At 42.9% G+C, this 23,400-nt stretch overlaps 1 protein-coding gene across 3 annotated transcripts in view; it reads right to left on the reverse strand.

Annotated features, from left to right (window-relative positions):
• Positions 1-1,140: 1,140 nt before the first annotated feature.
• The window catches only part of ANO3 (anoctamin 3), a 509,047-nt gene continuing 486,787 nt past the window's right edge, over positions 1,141-23,400 (reverse strand). For 2 of the 3 annotated variants that reach the window (XM_040409381.1, XM_040409382.1), the window contains exons 18-26: positions 22,499-22,610; positions 21,360-21,417; positions 9,110-9,207; positions 8,479-8,624; positions 7,312-7,464; positions 6,263-6,410; positions 6,102-6,182; positions 4,288-4,393; positions 2,495-2,677 (exon numbers count right to left, since the gene is read on the reverse strand). In XM_040409381.1, coding sequence (XP_040265315.1) covers positions 2,495-2,677; positions 4,288-4,393; positions 6,102-6,182; positions 6,263-6,410; positions 7,312-7,464; positions 8,479-8,624; positions 9,110-9,207; positions 21,360-21,417; positions 22,499-22,610 — 1,085 coding nt within the window. Of the gene's footprint in view, positions 2,678-4,287; positions 4,394-6,101; positions 6,183-6,262; positions 6,411-7,311; positions 7,465-8,478; positions 8,625-9,109; positions 9,208-21,359; positions 21,418-22,498; positions 22,611-23,400 lie in introns of all 3 variants that reach the window. The other variant, XM_040409380.1, reaches the window with a different exon arrangement.

Consider the following 23,400-nt stretch of genomic DNA (forward strand, 5'->3'; position numbering starts at 1 on the left):
ATGAAAAATAACCATTTGTCCTGAAGTGGTATGCATATAAGTCGATGCTGTCGTATAAAATGTACAAGACGTCTGGCTACATTCAGATAGTCACAAGAAATACAGCAGAAAATACTGTTTATGCAAGTATATAAAGTAAAAGTCCGTTAATTTGACTTTGATGGGACCTGTTAGGTGCTGGATGTTCGGATAATAAAAAGAGCGGTATTTCAAATTCACTTGGAAGGGTACAGCATATACAGGAAGAAAGCCAATAATAACATGAATACAAAATCCAAAAACCATTATATCCGCTCATACAAATAAGCATATTACAGTGCCCTTAGACCTCTATGGGGTTAAATGTATCTCGTATGCCTGCATTTCATTGTAGTTTTCTATATAAATCGAGCACGAATAAAATGCAATTTGACACCATATTACAAAGCTATTCCTGCCTGGAAGCATTATGATGCAGATCCATATGGAGCACCATATGGCGGCAAAGTGTCTACAACTCCCTAGTGCAAAGCCGCAGGGATATTGCATGTGCCAACTGTATAGACAGAGGCGTGTGTATAAATCCATTTTATATAGAGGGTTTTTGAATTGTGTTTTGTAATCTGTCCTCCACTTCTGAGATTTCTATAATCCTGTGCTGGCAAAAGTGATTTATATCAGTGTTTAAAGGGCTCCGGTCAGCAGACTTGTCCCTATGACACTGGCTGACCTGTTACATGTGCACTTGGCAGCTGAAGGCATCTGTGTTGGTCCCATGTTCATATGTGCCCGCATTACTGAGAAAAATGCGAATGAGCCTCTAGGAGCAATGGGGGCGTTGCTGTTACACCTAGAGGCTCTGCTCGCTCTGCAATTGCCACGCCCTCTGCACTTTGACAGGGCTAAGCGTTATGATGTTTACACTACTTGGCCCTGTCAATCAAAGTGCAGAGGGTGTGGCATTTGTAAAGAAAGCTGGGCCTCTAGGTGTAATGGTAACGCCCCTGTTGCTCCCAGAAGCTCATTTGCATATATATAAAAAATCTTTTTTCTCAGCAATGCGGACACATCTGAACATGGGACCAACACAGATGCCTTCAGCTGCCGAGCGCACCTGTAACAGGTCAGCCAGTGTCATAGGGACAAATCTGCTGACAACCGATTCAAATATGCCATTCATTTTAAATATTTTAGTCAAGTAATTACAAGGCATAACATAACTGACAAAAAAAATCATAAATTAGGTAAACACGTGCAAATTTGTTTGCAAATCGTCAATGTTTGTAGCAAGACATGGCAAGCCAAATGAAAGCCATTTTGAAAAACCTGGAGCAATTTTCCAAATTGTTTTCCATTTTTTTTTTTGCCTTGGAACAAACACTTTTTGCAATCTTTTAGACGGAAGCATATTGTAACACTGACCCATTCAGTGATTCAGAGGTCCCTTTCCCCCACTGAATGATTAAAAGACTAGGGCCCCCTCCTCCCAATCTATCGGGAACAAGCTTTATAACTGCATAGTTTTTTTTTGCACAGTAAATGTAATAAATATTTCATAAAGGTTCTATCTATTTAAAAAGATGTGCAAGTCATTTCTAAAAGCTTTTAAAACCAAACTGATTGGATCTTTTACGTGCAAGTCATATGTAAAGTAGGCAACGATAATCACAAAAACATTAGATCAAAGATCCAATTTTTTTAATCCAATCGACTTGAGGTGATAGCCATTAGGCTGCCTGGATGCTGAGGCTGCTTTCTGTGGATGTCCAGCACCCTACAAAATCTCTAAGCCCTCTGCATGGTCCAAGTCATGCTTTTAGATTAAGTCTTTGGAAGAGTGTCTTGTAGGTTCAGTCCATGGAGATGTTTCCAACTTCTCTTAAGGAGAACTTTCAGATGTCATTCCCTGTCTTCTGTGTTGAGATTTTGTAGAAGTACATCTATGAGATGGTCCACTTGATTTTTTATTAATTTTTAGCAATTTGCATTGCATTAAAGACCTGGTCTACTGCTCAACGTATGGACATCTCTTTAGTGACCACCATTGGTGGGAATGTAGGCCAGTTAGTATCTACAAGTCACGAGCAGCCACAGACTTGATAAATACTGTAGGACATGTTGTAGATAAAGTGCCAGGGGTTGGCATATTGTTCACGTGCTAATGCAGATATAGGTATATTCAAAACTCAGGATGTATGGTGGAATGGTTTCCGATTATTGACCTGACAGAGGTCAAACTATACTGGAAACACTTCACTCGCCATAACACTGCATCAGTTAAAAAATATTTCATTGCATTAATGCTCCAACACCATGTATATTCCAGTTTATACTGTATATGGCTGGTATGCACATATCAATATACAGTACATATATGACCATGCTCCTGTAATAGACATACATGTTCCATACAAAAAAATTTGCAATGAAGATCATACCACATAAAAAAAAAAAATATCTCGTCTGCTGTCTTATAAGTGCAAGTTTTCTTTTTCTTTTTTTCCTGTTAGGTCTCTTAAGGCCATTCATGGTTATAGTGTTTTCCATTCTTTTTCCGTTCTCGTTGTAAATGCTCCAGTTCAGCCTCGTACATCATCTCCTGGACCAGGTACTTTTCTCGTCTCATTCGGTCACATAGATCTTTTGGCATATCAGGGATGAGGTAAGCAATGAAGGATTTTATCCCAAAAACTAGGTGCTATGAAAAAAATATGAAAAGTAAAAATGTTGAAAATGGCCCAACAAGAAATATAACATTTCAAAGCCTTTCGTAGTTCTTTGGATTTGGCATTGCTGAATGTTTTCAGGATGCCTGCCGGCCTCACTAACTATAATGGGGTCCAGCAGAGATCCCACTGACACCTGGCAAATATGCCAGGATTCAGCCAGAAATAAATGTTGCACACAACGTTTTTTTGTCTGGCCAATTCCTGGCATTCTATGCTGGAACAGCCTGCTTGAAGCACTGTGCCGAAAATTTGAAAGAAGCCTTAATTGACAATTTCGGAAGTCAAGGGTAAACCTAGACTTTGTCAAATGTCTTGATGTCCATAACAGAGATGATGAAACGGATCTCCTTCCCGTCCACTCCTGATTATTCTTACTTTCCTAACTTTTTACATGTACTACTGTACATCACATATTTTTAAATAGCAGGAATAAAGGGTTAGTGGTATCATTCCTGTAGTATCCCTCATGGTCTAAAGTGTCCTATTGGGTAATGCCTGAACTAGGGCGAATACTGATATCCATAAAACATGGTGGTCTATAATGGTTATGTTTTAAAGTCTAACATCTGTGAAAGTCTATCTGTTAAAGGGGTTGGCTCATCTCAGACATTGATTGCATATTGCTAGGATATGCCATCAATTCCCGATAGGTGTGGGTCCCACCACTGGTACCCATTCCTATCTCAAGAATGAGGCCCCCAAAGTGAAGGAGTGCTTCCCATTCATCATTAGGCTGAGTAAACACGCTTGACTATTTTCAGAAATCCCATAGCCATGAATAGAGTGCACCATTTATGCATGGCTGTCTCTCCGATAGCAGTGAATGGAGGGTGACTGCACTTGCGCAGTGTGCTCTCCTTCAATTCATGAGCCCCGTTCTAAAGAGAAGAGCGGATTTTAGAGGTGGAAACTGCACCTATCTGATATTGATGGTATATTCTAGCAATATGCCAACAATGTGTGAGATGAGACAACTCCTTTAAGTGTATTATATTGAGTTCAATGTCTTCTTCCAAATTGTTTGCCCATTCAATATCATATCAGCATCCAAAAGGACTGCAATCAGAAATATTTTTTGCCTCATATGGGCAAATAGTCAGGACCTCCCAAACTCTTGTTTATGTTCATCATCCTCCAACACAGCATACGTTTGGTGAGCAAGCCTGTTATATTTCATCCCAAGCACAATGAGCCCCTGATTTGGGGAATGATATGCTCTTCATACAACCTTTCAAGCCCTCACTAAACCTGTTGTGTGTCCATGGGTAAAGGGGAACAGCATATGAACTGGGGCATAAAAAGAAGGGTACCATGTCGGGAACACATGGGTTTAGATATAACCTAGAAAATATTGTTTAATTGTATTGGTTACATTTTGTAAGTTATCCTCAGAAACTGGTGGATAATAGGTGGGTGTAGACCCATAAGTGAGTCTAGTTTGTTTTTCTTTGGCTTGGTCACAGTAGCTTTAGTACAATGATAATGGTGTTCCAGGCATAAGGTTATGAGCCAAAATGTGAACACCTAACTCAAAGCTAGGTGTAATAAAACAAAATTATTAGAAGGTGATATAACATACCTCAAAAACTATGATAAAGGCTAATCGTGCAGCCAAAACATGCCAAAACTGCAAGGTGAACTCATAAGGATTTGAGCTCCAGGGAGGTGCCCGATAATCTCGGTATCTGTGGATAAATAAAACACCGTAATACTTTTAAATAAAAAAATAAAATTCTTAGGCTACTTTCACACTAGCGTTTTTATTTTCCGGTATTGAGATCCGTCATAGGATCTTAATACTGGAGAAAAACGCTTCCTTTTTGTCCCCATTCATTGTCAATGGGGGAAAACTTAACTAAACAGAATGGAATGCTCCAAATAGCATTCCTTTCCGTTTGGTTGCGTTACCATATCGGAGAGCAAACCGCAGCAAGCTGCGGTTTTCTTTCCGCCATGGGATGCGGAGCAAAACGGATCCGGCATGACCCACAATGTAAGTCAATTGGGACGGATCTGTTCTCTGACACAATAGAAAACTTATCTGTCCCCTATTGACTTTCAATGGTGCTCATGACGGATTCGTCCTTGCTATGTTAAAGATAATACAACTGGATCCGTTCATAACGGATGTAGATGGCTGTATTATCAGAACGGAAACGTTTTTGCTGAGCCCTGCTGGATTCAGCAAAAACATTAGGGTGAAAGTAGCCTTATGCCTCTTTCACACGGTCACTATTTGGTCAGTATTTTTGCATCAGTATTTGTAATCCAAAACCAGGAGTGGGTCCAAGACACAGAGGAGGCACACATATTTCTATTATACCTTTTCTCTGTAGATCCCACTTCTGGTTTTGGCTTAAATATACTGATGTAAAATACTGACTGAATACTGACCATGTGAAACTGGCATTAGGGTGGCCATACATATTAAAAACATATCCACCAACCCTACTTAAATTTACAAGGATCATCTCACCATCTAATGTGCATGATGGTTAGATGTAACCTAACTGGGTTATTTCACAACAGAAAGGAAGAGAAGGTAGGTGATGGCACAGCGTCATCACAAGGTTTCGTAAGTTTCGCTAAAGAAATTGCCAAGTAAGGGCAACTCCCACTCTAAATATTGCCTCCCTGGACATCATCTGATAAAAGTAGGTCTAAACGCTAAGATCCTGAACTTTCTTCAATGGGAATGGAAAAGCAAATACTATACTGTAAGTCCATCAGAGTAAAGACTTTCACTGGCTCTTCACTCTGGCTATTAAGGTGGAACACAAACGTATAAAAAAAAATCATCTATGAAGTCCAAATGCCCAAATAGGATTTATGGACACAGGTTGACCTAAGTGGAAAACCTTTTTAAGCTTTATATACCATAACACATAAACAAAAACCTATTCTTAACAGCATTTGCCATATTTTATGTAATAGTTAAAGGGGTTCTGCCGATCAGCTGTTTACCGCAGGCCCAGTGTCGTCACTAGTATCAATGGCCTGGGCGGGGCTAAGCTCTGTTTACTTGAATGGAGCCTAGCCCTGCCCAGGCCATTGATACTAGTCGTGACGTCACTGTGCCTGCGGTAAACAGCGAGAAGGCCGCGGCACTACTGCCAGCGCCGCTGCCTTCTCAAACAGCTGATCGGCAGGGGTCCCGGGTGTCAGACCCCCGCCGATCATCAGTTTAAAAAAACTGCAGAACCCCTTTAATAAATTGAACATGACTCCTGTACAATTTAAAAAATGCTGTAAATTTACTTTAGAATGACTGTTTTGGATTAGTTTAATCCTTAAATTGCCCTCATGTGGCTCTCTAATTATGACTAATGAGCTAATATGCAGGATGACAAAAAAAATTATATATATTAGCCATTACAAAAGTGCTTGACATACCTGCAGTAGCCAGTATATCCCTGACCAAGCTCACTCAGATCAAATATGGATAAACTACTGTTCACGTAGCCTCGAAGGCATCTGAAATACAGCCACATATGGGTTAGTGACATAATATGGAGACCATCATACAGTATGTAGGTTTAGAAGTCAAGTATTACTTCTCATGTCTGTAGCCTTGATCCTGACACGGTCCATACTTGAAGGCATATACAAAGCGAGGGATATAATCAGAGGTGATAGCAATGACAAAGGCGTTGGTGATAACGGCCAGAACACCAATTCCTTCCAAAATTCCATACCAGATTCCTAAAAAAAATGTTGATATTTAAAATGATATACTGTGTGACAGCACAGAATTCATCATTCACAATCGGTGAATGACACAGCTCACCTCCTCCCCCTCCCTGCACAATAACATCTGCACAGGTCACCGAGCATGCCTGTAACACTTTCTCACAGAATTTAATGAACATCTCCAGGCTATAAGTTCCATGAGGCTGCTGTAAAGAATATCTCTGAATTATGTTAACAGCAAGTTGGCTGTCCCCATAATTATTTACAGAAAACAAAACTACCTTCAAAAAGTAAAACAGATCAGATAACATAAATTATGAAAAAAATATATATAGGCGATACATTCCCTTTATTTTGGATTAGTATTTTCTATAGACACAATCATACAGTGTACATAGGACTGTAAAATAAAGTGTCCAAGTAATACCTATCAGATGTCCAGGTTATCAAAGCCAAGGACACCCTTAGTAAACACCACAATTCCTTTCTATTGGATTCCCAACATGACCAAGTGGTGCCTCTTGGCCAGTTTTGCAAAAAAAGTCACATCATTTGAATTGGGCAACCACATCGAATCATACACTGAATGGAAGAGCCATCTTGCAGGTGCAATAACCCATAGATACTGTTTCTTAAAGGAGTTTGCCTTGTGTCAAATTCCCCTAAAGGCTTTCATGAAGCCAAGTCTTACTACATCTTATTGTGCTAACTCTAAGCTTTTGTTGAGATCTTGAAAGGTTTCACTACTTATTATTGGTTTTTAAACTAATGTATGAAAACTTGTATACTCTTGTGGGTTAACTAATGTCTGGGCAATTCTGAATATGTGTCATAGAAGTATTCATTGAGTGTCATACATCCAAAATGGGAATGATCCATGGATCGTCATGTGGACAACAATGGAGCTACATACCTATATCAGTCGCTCGGGCTGGCATGGGCCTTCTCCATTGCGTAACAAACTTATAAGCGTCCAGTCTTATCTCAATTATATTATTAAGCAAAGCCAGAAGAGGAGCCAGCGGAAAAGCAGCTACGAAGATTGTGGTGAATCCAAACTGTATGACTAAATAATAAAACATCATTAGATATCAGGACTCTAACGTTATTCTTTTTGATGCCAAAAATTTGTAAAACAACTTTAATTACACATGTTTGAAAAGACCACTTTTAGATCTAGCAAAACTAGAATTACTTTCCAACAATAATGACGAAGTGAACTGGCTTCCACAAGAGGAGAGGTTTATGCCAATTTGCAATAAAATGGGTATTTCTGGTCAACTTTGGATGTATTCCTTGTCGGGACTGGGGACAGGCTTAAAATGTCAAAGTATCCACTAGGTTCATTTCTGGGTTATGGAAGTTACCTAAAGATAGAATCTCTGGACCATTTGATACGGGTTAAAAAAGGTTTTCCAGAATATTGCATTGACATTGGGTTCTACCCCCTAGACTGCCACCAGAGTGCTGCCCTTTCATGATGCTAATTGCTGTGGTTTCCAAGGGTAGGACATCCACTGGTCATACATTGATGACCTATCCTAAGTACATTCATGGGATAGCTGATAAATGTATGATTGCTGGTGGCCCAAAAATCACTAGACAAAGGCACTATAAATTTATCATCTACCCTGTAGATAGGTGTTATATGCTCTTTGGATGAAAACACCTTCAAAGAACAAAAAAAAAGCTAAGCTAGGTTACATCACAAGCCATGAATCAGAGGAGGATAGTTTTATGTCGCATCTGTTGATCTTTTCCAGTTCTTTCAATATTCATCTGATTTTATATGACTGATGCCACCAATGTTGTGCCATTAAAGGGGTTGTCACATCTGGAACCTCTATGGCTTTACCACAGGATATGGATGGGAGCCGGTATTATCTCCAGAATAGAACATTGTTGCGCCCGAGCGGGAATGGAGAGGTGGCCAGGCATGTGCACATTGCGTAGCGCTCTATGTTCGTTTTAAATAGCACTTCTGAAAATAGTCAGGCACATTGTCTAGGCTGTTTTCGCAAGTGCTATTGAAGTGAATGATGACGCAAAATAGGGTCCTTAGATTCACTTTCTTATTTACCCATTTCTAAATACTCCTCCATCAAACCATGAGCGTTCATGGGCTGCAGGTTCCAGTCTTTTTCCCACTGTGGCAATGTTAATTTGCTTTCTACAGCTTGTCCTCCTTTCTTTATTTTCCTTCGAGACCACCAATTCTGAAGAAGTCTGAGACAGATGGAAAATATAATAAGACTATTTATACCAATATTAATATAGAAAAGAACCATGTGATGCTCTGTTAATCAGATTGAAATAAAGCACTACTATTAGATATAATATATATATATAGACCGGAGTGCTGCCCTCCTTTTATCATTTATATATATACACACATTCTAAAGGTATTTTTAGCATTTTGAAGAATATAGGCCAAGGGCTGTCAATGCCCTCTATATAAGCAAAATGAAATCTTCAGGTTACTTTTTGGATCAGGATGAAATCCTTCCTTTTTCAATGAGAGGAGAGGAAGATTTGTTATCTCAAACATAATTTGCTGGAAAGTCTTTATCTTCATGCACTTCAAGTCAACAGAAGCACCTAATATTGACCTATACACAGCTTGCCTGGACCAAATAAGGCTGAGTTTGAACTGTCTACCTGCAAAGCATGGACTACTATATCATAAAAGATATATACTATGTGTTACTTACGGATATCCAAGCTCCATGAAGTTATTCCACATTTGTTTTAAAACCATAATGACTCCCATTTGCAAGCAAAGATCTATTAGACAGCCACTTGGGTGACACTATGTGAAAAAAAAGTCACTCAAAATAAATGCATATATGTGAACTGTACAATAAAGAAAGAAAGAAAGAAAACATATCTAGATGCGTTGTGGTTCATTGCATAGGGTTTAGGATCTTACAGTTGCTCCCTTGCTCTTAACTGCCTCCCCTCTTTGCTATGTCATAGTCATTGTGCCTACCTGACGCTTCCACAAGGGAGTGCTCATTGCAAAGGGCAATTCCCATTGAGTTCAATACTAATTGTATGATTCCATATGCAGCTAGCTCCCCAAGTGGTAGTTACATGCAGCAGCAGTTATATTCTTATACTGTAAATGAAAATGAATCAGTAAAGAATGTTGTAGGGGAAAGGGTACTTTAATGGTGCATATTAACTACAGTAATACTGAAATAAATAACACCCCAAAAAACATCTAAAAAAAATAAATAACATTGTTCTCTGTGAATATTGAATTTTCTTCCTTGTCCTATTAGACTTGACCTTTTCTTCAAAAAGTTTATACAGATCCTAAAAACCTATACCATGACAACCTGACACTTCTTTTTCCCTTTACAACTGTGTCCAATGTTCCCTCAACTCTTGGTCAGCCACAACAGGAAATTAGTTCATCAAAGGCAAATATTGGAATTAAAGACTGATCTAAGGCAGGGATGCCCAACCTGCGGCCCTCCAGCTGTTGCAAAACTGCAATTCCCAGGATGCTCGAACAGCCTACAGCTATCAACCTACAACAGGGCATGATGGAAGTTGTAGTTTTACAACAGCTGGAGGGCCGCAGGTTGGGCATCACTGATCTAAGGAATCAAACTGATCTCATATATACACTTTTTTTCCCCATTTTTATGTTGAAGATGGCGAAAAATGATTTTCTGATTAAATGATTCACAGATCGTATTATACTGAGATGGTGGCAGAGATGAGTGAATCGATTCTAAATAAATCGGATTCAACAAGAATATTATAAAAATTCAAGTTGCAACCAAATCCAAAATTTTGGTGATTCAATTTGGGCAAATTATGGGGAGAAAGGGAGTAAGAAATTAATTAAAAAAAGGGCAAGAAAAAGAAAAACTGTGAGTCATAGGAGACTCATAGGTGAGTCATAGGTACAATTGTTTCGGACCCAAACCAAATTCAGCTGAAACAAACCCAATTCAAATTTTGAGCTAAATGGTGGCAAATCATATTTCAATATTGCATTGCCCAGATGAAATATTATGTAAATAATTATTATAGCTCAGCTTTTACATGGGACAAAGATGCAGTCTGCTTCCCTACTCCTGTATCGAAACACCCTGGCCAAAGCAGATTGTTTTTTTAGCAGCTACCTCGTATGGCACCAAGGACAGGTGACCCCACGAACTAACTTCCAGACTAAACATGGACTGTAAAAATATCACTTTTATGAGCAATGTAAGGAGCCTAGTAATTCCCTTCTCTCATGTCCTTAATCAGATAACACAATGTAATTGCATCCGGTAAACTTATTATGAACTTAACTTCATTTTACAAATGTTGATGTGTTAAATCTTTCCTCTAAAGCACTGATAATGAAAATCATCTAATGAAACAAGAGATTCCAAAGAGTAAACATAAAAAAAAAATGCAACTAGTGTTGATCGAGCACCAAAGTGCTTGTGTGCTCGGGTAGAACACTTTGCAATGCGCGGGTGTTCTACAGAGAACGCGAGCACAATGGAAGTCAATGGGAGAACCCCAGGCACCCCCTGCTATAAAGAGGGGAGGGTGTCAGGACTCTAGATCAGCTTAGGAGTCCCTGCTCTGACTTCATATATAGCTATGTCCATATATGGAGTCAGTGCTTGGGGACACCCCAGTGTATTTAAATCTAATTTAGCCTGTATTTTAGAAAAGTTTCTGCCTGGATTCAAACTCACGACCTTCTGTATTAGAGGCAAGGCACTTAACCACTCAGCTATAATAGCTGCATAGCCAGTTACTGTAAAGTACTGTACTTTTACTGAGACCTATACAGTAGAAGTATCATATTTTATTAATTTTTTTGGTGACTGGCTATGCAGCTATATACAGGGTGGGCCATTTATATGGATACACCTTAATAAAATGGGAATGGTTGGTGATATTAACTTCCTGTTTGTGGCACATTAATATATGTGAGGGGGGAAACTTTTCAAGATGGATGGTGACCATGGCGGCCATTTTGAAGTCGGACATTTTGAATCCAACTTTTGTTTTTTCAATAGGAAGAGGGTCATGTGACACATCAAACTTATTGGGAATTTCACAAGAAAAACAATGATGTGCTTGGTTTTAACGTAACATTATTCTTTCATGAGTTATTTACAAGTTTCTGACCACTTATAAAATGTGTTTCTTCCTATTGAAAAAACAAAAGTTGGATTCAAAATGTCTGACTTCTAAATGGCCACCATGGTCACCACCCATCTTGAAAAGTTTCCCTCCTCACATATACTAATGTGCCACAAACAGGAAGTTAATATCACCAACCATTCCCATTTTATTAAGGTGTATCCATATAAATGGCCCACCCTGTAGTATAGTGGTTAAAGTTCTGGGTTGTGATGCAGAAGCTTTTTCAGAAATAGAGGCTAAACTTAATTTAAACATATATATATACAGTGGATATAAAAAGTCTACACACCCCTGTTCAAATTTCAGGTTTCTGACATATAAAAAAATGAGACAAAGATAAATAATTTCAGAAATTTTTCCACCTTTCATGTGACCTATAAAGAACTCAATTGAAAAACAAACTGAAATCTTTTAGGTAGAGGGAAGAAAATATATAAAAATAAACGAATATGGTTGCATAAGTGTGCACACCCTTAAACTAATACTTTTTTGAAGCACCTTTTGATTTTATTACAGCACTCAGTCTTTTTGGGTATGAGTCTATCAGCATGGCACATGACTTGGCAAGATTTGCCCACTCTTCTTTGCAAAAACACTCCAAATCTGTCAGATTGCGAGGGCATCTCCTGTGCACAGCCCTCTTCAGATCACCCCACAGATTTTCAATCAGATTCAGGTCTGGGCTCTGGCTGGGCCATTCCAAAACTTTAATCTTCTTCTGGTGAAGCCATTCCTTTGTTGATTTGGATGTATGCTTTGGGTCGTTGTCATGCTAAAAGATGAAGTTCCTCTTCATGTTCAGCTTTCTAGCAGAAGCCTGAAGGTTTTGTGCAAATATTGACTGGTATTTGGAACTGTTCATAATTCCCTCTAGCTTAACTAAGGCCCCAGTTTCAGCTGAAGAAAAACAGCCCCTTGGCATGATGCTGCCACCACCATGCTTCACTGTGGGTATGGTGTTCTTTTGGTGATGTGCAGTGTTGTTTTTGCGCCAAACATATCTTTTGGAATTATGGCCAAAAAGTTCAACCTTGGTTTTATCAGACCATAACACCTTTTCCCATATGCTTTTGGGAGACTTCAGATGTGTTTTTGCAAAATGTAGCCTGGCTTGGATGTTTTTCTTCGTAAAAAAAGGCTTTCGTCTTGCCACTCTACCCCATAGCCTAGACATATGAAGAATACGGGAGATTGTTGTCACATGTACCACACAGCCAGTACTTGCCAGATATTCCTGCAGCTCCTTTAATGTTGCTGTAGGCCTCTTGGTAGCCTCCCAGAACAGTTTTCTTCTCGTAATTTCATAAATTTTGGAGGGACGTCCAGTTCTTGGTAACATCACTGTTGTGCCATATTTTCTCCACTTGATGATGAACTGTGGACTGTGTTCCATAGTATATCTAATGCCTTAGAAATTCTTTTGTACCCTTTGTCACGGAACCATGAACCAGACGTGCAACAAGAGATAAGAGAAAATAAGAAGGCTTTATTGAAAATAAAGCTGTAAAGCAAAAGTCCAAAACGGATGGTGAAACCGAGCAGAGTCTTTGCGAAGCCAGAGGTCAGGAACCAGAAGGGTAGTCAGACGAAGCCAGGATCAGGAACCAGCAGGGTAGTCAGACGAAGCCAGGATCAGGAACCAGCAGGGTAGTCAGACGAAGCCAGGATCAGGAACCAGCAGGGTAGTCAGACGAAGCCAGGATCAGGAACCAGCAGGGTAGTCAGACGAAGCCAGGATCAGGAACCAGCAGCAGCAGCAGTCTTAGAAGCATGTGTACACAAGAGGACCAAGCAAGGAACTGAAGCCACAGACCTCCTATATATATGAGCTAGGCATCCAGCTCCTCCCAGTGGGAAGGAGGAGCCGCAGGGTGGAAGGCTACAAGAAACCCACAAACCAAGATGGCCGCCAGCACATGTCAAACGAAGGAGAACAGCAAGAAGGTAAGACCATGACAGTACCTCCCCCTCAAGGGCCCCTCCTCCGCGGAGCACAAAACGGTTTCTGAGGGAAGCGTGCGTGGAAGGCTCGGAGCAAGGCAGGAGCATGGACATCTGCGGAGGGAACCCAGGAACGCTCCTCTGGACCATAACCACGCCAATGGACCAAAAACTGCAACCGACCGCGGACCAGGCGTGAGTCCAGGATATTGCTCACCTCATATTCCTCACGATTGCCCACTTGGACCGGACGAGGCCGAGGAACCGAGGAAGTGAAACGATTACACACCAGTGGCTTCAACAGGGAGACATGAAACACATTGGAGATCCGCATGCCAGAAGGAAGCGCAAGGGCATAGGCTACCGGGTTTACCCTGCGAAGCACTCGGAAGGGACCAACAAAGCGAGGCGCCAGCTTGGGAGTGGGCACTCGAAGGTTGAGGTTGCGGGTGGACAACCATACACGGTCTCCGACCTGGTAGGAAGGAGCAGGCGCTCGTCTGCGATCAGCCTGGAGTCTCTGGCGCTGCGCAGAGACCTCAAGGGACCTCTGGATCTGTACCCAAGAAGCACGTAGGACGGAAAGGTGATCCTCCACAGCCGGAATATCCTGGGGAGAGAATTCCTCCGGTAACACGGCAGGTTGGAACCCATAATTGGCCATGAAGGGAGACGTCCCAGAGGAAGAGTTCACCGCCGTGTTCCTGGCAAACTCAGCCCAAGGCAGGAGGTCAACCCAATTGTCTTGGTGGTCGGAGACATAGCAACGAAGGAATTGCTCCAAGGCCTGATTGGATCGTTCTGCGGCCCCATTGGACTGAGGGTGGTAGGCCGAGGAGAAGGAGAGATGAATCCCCAACTGGGAGCAAAAGGCGCGCCAGAACCTGGACACAAACTGACTCCCCCGATCCGACACAATCTCCTTGGGCAAACCGTGCAACCGGAAGACCTCCCTGGCAAAAATCGTGGCCAACTCTTGTGCAGAGGGTAACTTCTTGAGAGGAACACAGTGGCACATTTTGGAAAACCGATCCACAATCATGAGAATGACCGTATGGCCTCGGGATGCAGGGAGGTCCACAATGAAATCCATCCCCAGGTGTGACCATGGGCGCTCCCCGGTGGCTATGGGTTGCAGAAGGCCCAACGGAAGGTGCCGAGGGGACTTACTCTGGGCACAAACGGAGCATGCCGCTACATATGCGGCGATGTCGGAACGTAGGGAAGGCCACCAGAACAGACGTGAAACAGCCCAGGACAGCTGATTCTTTCCAGGATGCCCCGCGGTCTTGGAGTTATGGTAGGTACGCAACAACCGAGTGCGCAACTCCTCAGGCACAAAACATCTGCCGTTGGGTCTCCCAGAGGGAGCACCAGATTGAGCCGCCAAAATCTGCTCACCCAGGGGAGAGGTCAGGCTGGTGCGAATGGCGGCCAGGATCTGATTCGGAGGTATGACCGAAGTCGGAATCGACTCCTCCCTGGACAGCTCGGAGTACTGCCGTGATAAGGCATCCGCCCTGATGTTCTTGGAACCGGGTAGGTAGGAGACCACGTAATTAAAACGTGACAAGAACAGAGCCCATCTGGCCTGACGTGGTGTCAATCTCTTGGCCTCAGAAAGGTAGGTCAGATTCTTGTGGTCCGTCAGGATGAGAACCGGAACCACCGAACCCTCGAGCAAGTGCCTCCATTCTTTAAGGGCCTGCACGATGGCCAATAACTCCCTGTCACCAATCTGATAGTTGCACTCCGCGGAAGACAGTTTCCGGGAGTAAAACCCACAAGGAAGCAGAGGACCCTCTGGTGTTCTACGCTGAGACAGAAGGGCGCCTACTCCCGTCTCAGACGCGTCCACCTCGAGGACAAAGGGCAACCCAGGGTTGGGATGCGACAGAATCGGTGCCGACACAAAGGCGGACTTTAGGGCCTCAAAAGCTCGGATGGCCTCGAGCGGCCAGACCTGGGAATTACTGCCCTTCCTGGTCAGATCCGTGAGAGGCTTGGCCAGCATGGAAAAGTCCCTGATGAACTTCCGATAATAATTGGCGAAGCCCAAAAAGCGCTGCAGGGAACGAAGACCACTGGGCTGGGGCCACTGTAAGACAGCCGAAACCTTCTCAGGATCCATGGAGAACCCCTCAGCGGAAATGATGTAACCTAAGAAGGTTACCTGGGATCGGTGAAATTCGCATTTCTCAAGCTTACCGAACAGCTTGTTCTCTCGTAACCGTTGCAACACTCGTCTGACATCCAGAATGTGGACCTCCATGGATTCAGAATATACCAAGATGTCATCCAAATAGACCACCACACACTGTTGCAACAGGTCACGGAAAACATCGTTGATGAATTCCTGAAAGACTGCGGGCGCATTGCACAACCCAAAGGGCATAACCAAGGATTCATAATGACCGGTCCTGGTGTTAAACGCGGTCTTCCACTCATCGCCCGCCTTGATCCTTACCAGGTTATATGCCGCCCTCAGGTCGAGTTTGGTAAAGACCGTGGCCCCTTTAAGGCGATCGAACAGCTCGGAAATCAAGGGTATCGGGTAAGCGTTCTTGATCGTGATGCGATTGAGACCCCTGTAATCGATGCAAGGCCTCAACTCACCGCCCTTCTTTTTCACAAAGAAAAATCCAGCCCCTGCCGGGGACGAAGATTTGCGAATGTGTCCGCGTGAAAGCGCCTCCCTCACGTACTCCTCCATGGCCTCATTCTCCGCTACCGACAGTGGATAGACTTTGCCACGAGGAGGAACGGCACCAGATTGTAACTCTATGGCACAATCGTATGGGCGGTGCGGAGGTAGGGCAACCGCGCGCACCTTATCGAATACATCCCGGTACTCCTCGTATTCAGGAGGCAACAGAGAGTCCGAGGAAGTACACAGCAACTTGACAGGCCCATGGATGCAACTAGCCCCACACTGTGGTGACCAGGAGAGGATCTCGACCGATCTCCAATCGAAAGTCGGATTATGCTTCTGGAGCCAGGGGTACCCCAAGACCACCGAGTAGTGTGGAGACGAAATAACCTGGAGACAGACCGACTCTCTGTGAACGGCACCAATGGCTATCCCCACTGGAAGGGTCTCATGAGTCACGTGTGGCGGCAGAAGGGGTCTGCCGTCTATCGCCTCAAGAGCCAGTGGGGAACCTCGAGCCTGCAGAGGAATGGAATTGGCGGCAGCGAACCCACTATCAATGAACAAACCACCAGCACCAGAGTCCACCAACGCCTGGGTCGTCACCGAGCCCCCGACCCAGGAGAGGACAACAGTGATCAGTGGTTTGTCAACACGGGAAACCGGGGACGAGGAGACTCCACCCAAGATCTGCCCCCGACAGGATCTCAGGTACGAGCGTTTTCCCGGACGGTTCGGACATGCCAACCGAAAATGCCCACCGAGACCACAGTACATGCATCGGCCCTCGCGTCTCCGGAGTGCCCTCTCCCCCTCGGACAGGCGAGCAAACCCCAGCTGCATGGGTTCACCCCCAGACAAGTCATCCCCAGGAGGCGTGGGAGGAGAGGGAGGCACGGGTGGGACAGCAAACGTAGGCACCAATCTGTTAGAAGACCTCCGCAGGTTCTCCTTAAAGGAAGGTCTCTCCCTGAGTCTGGTGTCAATCAAAATCAGGAATGAAATAAGAGACTCAAGCTCAACTGGTAGGTCCTTAGCTGCAACCTCATCCTTCAAGGCATCCGAGAGACCATGAGAGAAAGCAGCGACCAGAGCCTCATTATTCCAGCCCACCTCTGCTGCCAGTGTACGAAACTCAATGGCGTATTCAGCTACGGATCGTGAACCCTGTCTGATGGACATAAGGAGCTTCGCAGCAGAGGCAGCACGAGCCGGCACATCGAATACCTTCCGAAGAGAAGCAACAAAACCGGAAAACTCGGCAACCACCGGATTGTTGTTCTCCCATAAAGGGCTGGCCCAGGCCAAGGCCTTGTCCGAGAGCAGCGAGATCAAGAAGCCCACCTTTGATCTCTCAGTAGGAAAGGCATGTGGCAGCAACTCGAAATAAATGCCCACCTGGTTAAGGAAACCTCGGCACTGAGTTGGCTCTCCCCCAAAGCGCTGTGGAAGAGGGGCAGAAGCGGTCATACCCCGAAACACCGCAGGCGCAACAACAGGTGTCGGGGTAGACTCTGGCGCAACAACCGGAGCGGCAGTAGGAGCGAGCCCAGGAGCGACAACCGACCCATCGGCAACGGGAGCGAAATGAGCCGTGCGTTCAAGCAGGGTTTGCAACGCCACAGCGAACCGACCCAACAGGTGATCCTGCTGATCAAGTCTGGCAACCAGCGTGGGTAGCGAGGATGGCCCTGTACCGTCAGAATTCATGGCTTGGTCCTAATGTCACGGAACCATGAACCAGACGTGCAACAAGAGATAAGAGAAAATAAGAAGGCTTTATTGAAAATAAAGCTGTAAAGCAAAAGTCCAAAACGGATGGTGAAACCGAGCAGAGTCTTTGCGAAGCCAGAGGTCAGGAACCAGAAGGGTAGTCAGACGAAGCCAGGATCAGGAACCAGCAGGGTAGTCAGACGAAGCCAGGATCAGGAACCAGCAGGGTAGTCAGACGAAGCCAGGATCAGGAACCAGCAGGGTAGTCAGACGAAGCCAGGATCAGGAACCAGCAGGGTAGTCAGACGAAGCCAGGATCAGGAACCAGCAGCAGCAGCAGTCTTAGAAGCATGTGTACACAAGAGGACCAAGCAAGGAACTGAAGCCACAGACCTCCTATATATATGAGCTAGGCATCCAGCTCCTCCCAGTGGGAAGGAGGAGCCGCAGGGTGGAAGGCTACAAGAAACCCACAAACCAAGATGGCCGCCAGCACATGTCAAACGAAGGAGAACAGCAAGAAGGTAAGACCATGACACCCTTCTCCTGACTGATACCTTTTAACAATGAGATCCCTCTGATGCTTTGGAAGCTCTCTGTGGACCATGGCTTTTGCTGTGGGATGCGACTAAGAAAATTTCAGGAAAGACCAACTAGAGCAGCTGAACTTTATTTGGGGTTAAATGATGGCAGGTGTATGCTGACTCCTATTTAACATGATTTTGAATGTGATTGCTTAATTCTGAACACAGCTACATCCCCAGTTATAAGAGGGTGTGCACACTTATGTAACCACATTATTTTAGTTTTCTTGAGTGGTACAGTTTATAGGTCACATTAAAGGTGGAAAAAGTTCTGAAATTATTTATCTTTGTCTCATTTTATTACATCACAGAAACCTGACATTTTAACAGGGGTGTGTAGACTTTTTATATCCACTGTATAGTTAGTAATTCCATATTTATTTTGTGCCATACATTATTTACAATTACTAAAAAATATATAAAATATATAAATCTAATTTAACCTCTATTTCTGAAAAAGATTGCGATGGGATTTGAACTCACAACTTTTGCATCTCAGCACAGAACTTTTACCACTACACTATGTAGCTACACAGCCAATCACAAAAAAAAAAAAAATTAGACTTCTACTGTATAGGTCTCGGTGGAAGTACAGTACAGTAGAAGTCTCATATTATTATTTTTTTTTATTTAAAGTAGCTGGCTATGCAGCTATTATAGCTGAGTGGTTAAGTGCCTTGCCTCTAATACAGAAGGTTGTAAGTTTGAATCCAGGCAGAAACCTTTCTGAAATAAAGGCTAAATTTGATTTAAATACACTGGGGTGTCCCCAAGCACTGACTCTATATATGGAGTCAGAGCAGGGACTCTGCGCGGACTGACACTGAGGGATTCTCTCACTGTACAGCGATTTTCCGCATAGAAATAGAGGCTAAATTAGATTTAAATACACTGACTCAAGCCGAACTCCGTGATGTGCTGAGCATAGCGATGCTTGAGCCGAACTGATGTTCGGCCGAGCATGCTCGCTCAAAACTAAATGCAACCTAAACACCTGAATAACAAATCTGCTTAGTTATTCTTCATTCGGGGATCTAGAAGTGAATCTGAAGTACATAACCCATGTTAGATACAGTCAGGTCCATAAATATTGGGACATCGACACAATTCTAACATTTTTGGCTCTATACACCACCACAATGGATTTTAAATGAAACGAACAAGATGTGCTTTAACTGCAGACTGTCAGTTTTAATTTGAGGGTATTTACATCCAAATCAGGTGAACGGTGCAGGAATTGCAACAGTTTGCATATGTGCCTCCCACTTGTTAAGAAACCAAAAGTAATGGGACAATTGGCTTCTCAGCTGTTCCATGGCCAGGTGTGTGTCATTCCCTCATTATCCGAATTACAATGAGCAGATAAAAGGCCCAGAGTTAATTTCAAGTGTGCTATTTGCATTTGGAATCTGTTGCTGTCAACTCTCAAGATGAGATCCAAAGAGCTGTCACTATCAGTGAAGCAATCCATCATTAGGCTGAAAAAACAAAACAAACGCATCAGAGAGATAGCAAAAACATTAGGCATGGCCAAAACAACTGTTTGGAATATTCTTAAAAAGAAGGAACCCACCGGTGAGCTCAGCAACACCAAAAGACCCGGAAGACCATGGAAAACAACTGTGGTGGATGACCGAAGAATTCTTTCCCTGGTGAAGAAAACACCCTTCACAACAGTTGGCCAGATCAAGAACACTCTCCAGGAGGTAGGTGTATGTGTGTCAAAGTCAACAATCAAGAGAAGACTTCACCAGAGTGAATACAGAGGGTTCACCACAAGATGTAAACTATTGGTGAGCCTCAAAAAGAGGAAGGCCAGATTAGAGTTTGTCAAACGACATCTAAAAAAGCCTTCACAGTTCTGGAACAACATCCTATGGACAGATGAGACCAAGATCAACTTGTACCAGAGTGATGGGAAGGGAAGAGTATGGAGAAGGAAAGGAACTGCATATGATCCTAAGCATACCACCTTATCAGTGAAGCATGGTGGTGGTAGTGTCATGGCGTGGGCATGTATGGCTGCCAATAGAACTGGTTCTCTTGTATTTATTGATGATGTGACTGCTGACTAAAGCAGCAGGATGAATTCAGAAGTGTTTCGGGCAATATTATCTGCTCATATTCAGCCAAATGCTTCAGAACTCATTGGATGGCGCTTCACAGTGCAGATGGACAATGACCCAAAGCATACTGCAAAAGCAACCAAAGAGTTTTTTAAGGATAAGAAGTGGAATGTTATGCAATGTTATGCAATGGCCAAGTCAATCACCTGACCTGAATCCGATTGAGCATGGATTTCACTTGCTAAAGACAAAACTGAAGGGAAAATGCCCCAAGAACAAGCAGGAACTGAAGACCGTTTCAGTAGAGGCCTGGCAGAGCATCACCAGTTGACAGCAACAGATTCCAAATGCAAATAGCACACTTGAAATTAACTCTGGGCCTTTTATCTGCTCATTGTAATTCGGATAATGAGGGAATAACACACACCTTGCCATGGAACAGCTGAGAAGCCAATTGTCCCATTACTTATGGTTCCTTAACAAGTTGGAGGCACATATGCAAACTGTTGTAATTCCTATACCGTTCACCTGGCTTGGATGTAAATACCCTCAAATTAAAGCTGACAGTCTGCAGTTAAAGCACATCTTTTTATTTTCATTTTAAATCCACTGTGGTGGTATATAGTGCCAAAAATGTTAGAATTGTGTCGATGTCCCAATATTTATGGACCTGACTGTATGTTTCTAGTCACACTGGTTATCAGCCAGCTATCTCTGACTTAACAATGACAAATGTGACAAGTTATACAGAAAACGGGGAGGAAAAGATATTTGTTGTCAGTCACCCAGGTTTCATGGGAGAATAAAAAAAAAAACTGGCAAAAAAGGGCAAAGGACTTACCTCCTCCAGTCTCCATCTTTGGAAAAGTCGGTTATATTTTCCAGGTCTCCCGGCAAACCTATAACCAATGAACAAAATATGTTTTAGGATCTCTATAACAGTTCAGTAAACCTGTTCGACTTCAGTACGTACGTAAGTGCATATTTAAATTGAGGAACTCCATTGCTGAGGTACAAGACACAATCTAAGATTGTGGTCATACAGGATTTTAGATTATTTTCTTCAAAATACAATCTAGTAAAACCAGTTACATGCTTTGATTTCAGTGGGAAGACATTTGGGTTGTACTAGATCGCATTGTACTTTTTTCTACATACCATCACAGATGCACTTATATTGGATATCTATCTAATGCTTTATGGTATGGGTTTCCATAGCTGAGCAGCTGCATGCAAACCTTACATCACCAACTACAATGCCAAATGTTGGATAGAGTGGTATAAAGCACATCGCCACTGGACTATGGAACAGTGGAAATGGGTTCTGTGGAGTGATGAATCGTGCCTCTCTATCTGGCAGAGTGATACATGAGTCTGGGTTTGGTGAAGGCTAGGAGAATGTTCCCTGGATGACTGCATTGTGCCAGCTGTAAAGTTTGGTGGAGGAGGGTTAGTGCTATGGGGCTGTTCTTCAGGGTTTGGCCTAGGTTCCTTAGTTTCAGAAAAGGGAAATCTTAATGCTTCAGCATACCAAGGTGTTTTAATTAAAGAATTGTGTGCTTGCAACTTTGTGGGAACAGTTTGGGGGAGGCCCTTTTCTGTTCCAGAATGACTCTTCCCAAGTGCACAAGCCAAGGTCCATGAAGGCACAGTTGGGTGACTTTGGTGTAGAAAAACTTGACTGGCCCGTATAGAGCGCTGACCTCCACCCATTCAAACACTTTTGGACTGAACTACAATAGAGACTTCAAGCCAGGCCCCATCTCCCAAAATGAGTTTCTGACCTCACAAATACTTTAGATGAATGGGCAAATATTTCCACAAACACACTACACAATTTTGTAGAAAACCTTCCAAGAAGAGTGTGAGCTGTTGTAGCTGCAAATCGGGGACAAAATCTATATTAATACCTATAGATTTATAATGGGATGTTATAAAAGCTCCTGTAGGTGTATTGTATATTTATTATCACTTTCTTACCTGCCAAGAAAAAAGGCAATGTAAAATATGGAGCTATTTAAGTTGACGAACTGGAAGAGGAACATTTTCAAAGCAAAACTGTTTTCCCATTCAGATTCCGTTCTTGGATGCTCTGGAAAGAGAACACAAAAATACTGTACATTGTTGAAACATTCATTGAACTGTTTTTCTTGTCTGCCCCGGGCACATTCCTTGGATCTTCCTCTTATTACAAGACCTTTTAAAAGTTTTATTTATTTGGTTCAATATGGATTCTTCATGGCTTTCTTTCTAAGACAGAACTTGTCAGGGATGCAAGTTAAAATATGAACCAATAGTCAATATACCTCACAAGAATGCTGAGGATAGTATAAACTAATCTTAAAAAAAAAAATGAAACCATGTTCAATGGTTTAGACAGAGTCATACTGTAGTTTGACGCTCTACCCCAGATAAGATGACAATGACAACCAGTAGTTGCTTCAAAGTCATCACACGTAGTCAACCAGAACCCTTCTCTGTGCTGCTGAGGAGCAAACACTGTGAAACAGTGCTGCCTGAAGATGGATGTCTTGGTTCTAGCTGATTTCCCTACTCATATCTCAAGGCTCTATTATGGGTTGGACACTGGCTTACAGGGTAGCTATAGAGGTAGGTGAGATTCAAGACAAATTTTTCTTTTTTCTGGAAGATAAATATTTTGCTTAGATAAAAAGTCCAGACATGCCTAAGAAATTGACTTCAAATGACCAAACACTTTAGATGAAGATTTGCCACCACTGGTGGCATGCTTGATTGCTTATGCAAATAATTCAACCAGCAATATACCAGACTGGATTGGCAGGGGACTACTAGGTAAAAAAAAATGGGAAAAAACAAAATGTTTTTCTGTAAAGAGGCAAATGATCATCTAAATTTGCCGA

This window comes from Bufo bufo, chromosome 10 (genome assembly GCF_905171765.1).
Source record: "Bufo bufo chromosome 10, aBufBuf1.1, whole genome shotgun sequence".
Taxonomy (NCBI): Eukaryota; Metazoa; Chordata; class Amphibia; order Anura; family Bufonidae; genus Bufo; species Bufo bufo.